The sequence below is a fragment of the Vigna unguiculata genome, chromosome 10, assembly GCF_037176805.1.
Source record: "Vigna unguiculata cultivar grain cowpea cultivar isolate G323 ecotype 2 chromosome 10, ASM3717680v1, whole genome shotgun sequence".
NCBI lineage: Eukaryota > Viridiplantae > Streptophyta > Magnoliopsida > Fabales > Fabaceae > Vigna > Vigna unguiculata.
In genome coordinates this window covers 11,674,230-11,678,503 of record NC_140801.1, presented here as the reverse complement: position 1 = coordinate 11,678,503, position 4,274 = coordinate 11,674,230, and the positions used below count along the sequence as shown (strand labels likewise).

The 4,274-nt window shown below is 34.0% G+C and overlaps 1 protein-coding gene across 1 annotated transcript; it reads right to left on the bottom strand.

Moving 5' to 3' along the window:
- Nucleotides 1–222: 222 nt before the first annotated feature.
- On the bottom strand, nt 223–3,220 carry LOC114165907 (uncharacterized). The gene is made up of 7 exons (XM_028050534.2): nt 2,790–3,220; nt 2,137–2,313; nt 1,891–2,037; nt 1,600–1,701; nt 1,446–1,516; nt 1,270–1,337; nt 223–739 (listed from the first exon to the last, which is right to left on the bottom strand). The coding sequence occupies exons 1-7, from the start codon at nt 2,979–2,981 to the stop codon at nt 501–503; spliced, it is 996 nt and encodes a 331-aa protein (XP_027906335.1). The 5' UTR covers nt 2,982–3,220; the 3' UTR covers nt 223–500.
- Nucleotides 3,221–4,274: the final 1,054 nt, after the last annotated feature.

Genomic DNA, 4,274 nt, shown 5'->3' with positions numbered 1-4,274 from the left:
ATACTGTTGTCAAATGCACATCATGTTTTATGTTTTTATTAGAAATTATAAATTAGGAAACATTCGTAACATTAATTTCTAAGAAACCAAACGTAAAATTAAACTTCATATGAACTAAATCTCCACATTAATAATACTAAACCAAAAGTAGAACAAAGTCTTCTATTTAATTACTAACGACAGGCCTTCCACGTTTCCTCTAACTAGTACAAAAAAACACAATTGCACTATTAAAATAGAACTGCTTTGTTGATAAAATTATCAGCTACAAAATGGTTTCAACCTAACATTGGAAGTTGGTATAATTGCTGTTACTCAAATTATAATTACGTATACAGAACAAAAATGCTGCCATTATTAACAGGAAAAAAAATCACCTCAACAAAACTGCCTAGAAAGTATTCATCATGATATTAATCTTCTAAGAGATCAATCCCTGAAATTGTACTTTTCAAATTAACCCAAGAGTATAAATGGTGTAAATTTGAAAATTTAGTATGCTAATAATTGGAAATGCCTGATAAAAGCATTTTCAGTGTTTCATAAGTCATAAAGACTATGCCCACACTGGGAACAACCTTATAGTACTCAGGCAGAATTCCTCTGTACAAACCTCGTACCCCTTCGGTTTGAATTATGCGCCCAAATGCACCAAACAAGCCAGTGTTATAGACACGAGCTCGACCACCAGCACCCTCTAATTGCATCCTACGCCTAACAAGATCCAAAGGAAATGTTGCTGCAAGTTGCATGAGACATCAAACATACAAAATTAGATAATGTCATAATGATGGGATTTTTAACCTGAAAATGACTTTCTAACTGGTAAATGCAATCATGAAAAGGCATTACTTGAGCACATTCTTTCAATAAAAACTGTTCTTTAGCAAACCGATGTTCATGGAAGACATGACATGCTATCCCGTAGTAAGAAATAATGCAGACATATACGACAAACTAATATTGTTAGGTAATAGAGACAGGTAACAGAACGGTTATTCCAAGCAAAGTTTGCAACATGATTACACCACACCCCAATCATCTACTTGATCACAGAGAGAAGAAATGAGACTTCACTTTCAAGTATTTTAAGAGTGATAGCTGTTCCAATTCTAATCATATATTGGACAAGTTTTAGCCTAATGAGAAAGGTGTTTGTTCACAAGACTGTAACAAGGTTATTGTGGCAATGATGATTTATCATGTTCTGCAATATCGTTCATGAAAACTTAAGAAAGTTATGTTCAATTCTTCAGATCAGTCACCCACCTGTTGATGATGCAATTCCTGACAGACTGCCGCAGGCAAGACCAACCACAGCAGTAGAATCATCAGGCCTACATTTGGAAGGAATAGAAAATTAAGTAACATTTGCAAAATCATATTTCATCTTGAACAATTCATGATAAACTACTCTGAAATTTCACACAACTACAGAAATTCACCTTTGTGATTGCCATACAGAACGTAACCACTCATAAACAGAAAAACTAATAGCTATACTGGGCCCAACACCCTGCATCGCAGAAAATGAATAGCTATGTCAATAATAAGAACACAGCATGATAAAAATAGAGTAAAAGCACATTGTGGACATACCAACAATGTTGCTCCAAGCCCCTTATACAGACCCAAGAAACCTTCATCTCTACAGATGGTACTGAAAGCATGTGAGATGCCTCGGTAGTACATGGTATTTCTCTGCGAAAGAACAAAATATAAGTCTCAATTCGCAAGGTAAGAGTAAACAGAAAATAATGACAAATGGGATTCAGCTCAATCAAACAATAGTCACGATGTAAATTATATCCAAGCCACTCATGCTATGAAAAAAAGGTTAGAGAAGTATCTCTGATGGTTCTCTCTCAACTCGCAAAAATATAAAATTACCTGTGCAGCAAGTCGTGTCCTCACAAGATCCAAAGGATATGTGGCAGAAGCAGCTGTTATACCTGCCAAACCACCACCCACAAAGTGCACAAGGGGGTTTGCACTTGAATTTCCCGTAACATCCTCCCCCATCAGTGAATGCAATAGCTGCAACACAACAGATAAACAAAATTAATTCAAGTCACATAATAACAGCTGCCATAACTTCTGAAGCACTTACAGTATAGAAAGAACACCAGTGATTACATTCTTGTAGCGTTCATAAGCATAGAAGTTGACCGCAGAATAAGGAAGACGATGTGCAATGGTCACCATATTGCCTTTCCAAAATGCTCTAAACCCTTCTTCATTGATAATACGCGATGCCTCATACCATATACTAGGATTTCTCAAAGCTGCCACCTCAGAATGCATACCTTGCACCTGTTAAAGACAAGACATCTAGAATAGTAAGATAAATAATACTTAATAAAACTGCATTTGAATCAACAAAAAAGGAATGATAGATCTATACAAGACCGATAAACTAAATATAACTAAAAATGTTTTCTAGTTCTTGTTCAATCTTCCTTTCTCCCTTATTATTTTTCCAAAAATTATTTATGGTATCTCTATCTTTAAGCAAAAAATGTAATTTTTTTAATAAAATAAAATTTGTCTAAGATGGAAAAATTGAGTGTGATTACATGTGCGACAATTAATTAAAAAAATAAAAAGTAAGAAAATAAGCTTTACACAAACGAATTAAAAAACCAATTTCCCCAATTCAGCCTAAGCTCAAAAACACCATACATGTCAAACCACATACCAAAGAGGGTCACAACAAAATTAAAACAGATACAACAAAAATCAAATAAAACAAAAACATTTTTCAGCAATTAATTAAAAATATAAGAAACCTGAAAGAGGATAGTGAGGCGCGCAAGGGGGGCAGTGCAGGTTTTGCTAAACGCGCCGGCGATGCCGCCGGCGAGAAGCTGATGCAGCGTGCCGAGCTGGTGAGTGTTCTGCACCAGAAACTTGGCGGCGACGCCGTCGGCGTTGAGGGTTCTCTGTCCCCCTTCCATCACCATCCCCACGCGCGCTTCCATTCTTAGTCGCGATCCTTCTCACAACACGAATCACAGCGGTTGTTCTTCTTTGACAACTGGCTGTGCTCTGATTTGGTGCGGCGTCACATCGGAAGAAAATGGATTGAGATGCTCGGAGAAGGAGAAGAACATGGAATAGGTTGAATTGAAGAAGCAGAAAGGGTTTTGTGGTGAAAGTGGCAAGTTTGGAAGCTGTAAGGAAAAACCCTTTCTGCTTTGGAAGTGCGTGGTTGTTGGAAGTTGGAAAAACCTAGGGTTTTCTATTTTATTTGTTTTTTCCTTTTTTTGTGGTTTCGTTTGTGTACGTCGTTTTCGAAGGTGACTGGGTTGTGTTGTGTGGGATGTTTGAAGAGTGTGCGAGGGGCAACCAATTTTTTATTTTTTATTTTTTATTTTTTATGTACTAAAATAACCCAATCCCCTAATATTTGTCCTAAATATGTTATTTGTTGATGTATCGTTAAGACATAGAAATATCGAATTTTAATTATTTAATGAGCTTGTTAATCGCGTTAGACGACTATTTTAAATACTAGACTAGACTATTATATAAAAAGAAAGATTATTCAAATTAAGGATGTTCTTTTTTATAAGAAAAGGAATTTAAGATTAATAAAAGAAAATATGTATTTTAGAGAGTTTAATAGCCGTGTTTTATGATTTTTATTTATAATAATATAATTTTGATACAAAGAATAGATGGAAGATTATAGATAAAAAGTATGAATCAGAAACCTAGGTAGATTTGATAGGTACGATAGGAAAAAGTTTTCCAATACAAATATTTTCTACTCATAAGAGAGCTTAATAGTAAAATATGTCAATATAAAGTCAAACATCTCTTATAAGAAGTTTTGACACAGAATAATGTAGAAATGCTGATCACAATGAATTTTTTTTGTGAGGTCTATAAATAGACGTTGCACCATGCGTATGAAAGATTGATAATTGAACAAGATCAATAAACATGTACGCTCATAATTCCTTCATTCATTTTGAGATATAAGTGCTTAGCAAACATGTCTCCTAGATGACATAGAAAAAGAGTGATTTTATTAAATTAAAGTTTAATAGATCTTACCTACTTTTGATTACATGTTTAAATAACAAAGTGTGAAATATAATTTTATAACTGTCAAGTCTAATTGGAAACAACGGCCTTATTCAACCTAACAAAGGCAAGTTGTGTGATTAAATATATATATATATATATATATATATATATATATATATATATATATATAAAAATAAGTGTTTTGTTTGTACTTTTTTTTTATAAACTTTTTGCTCAAA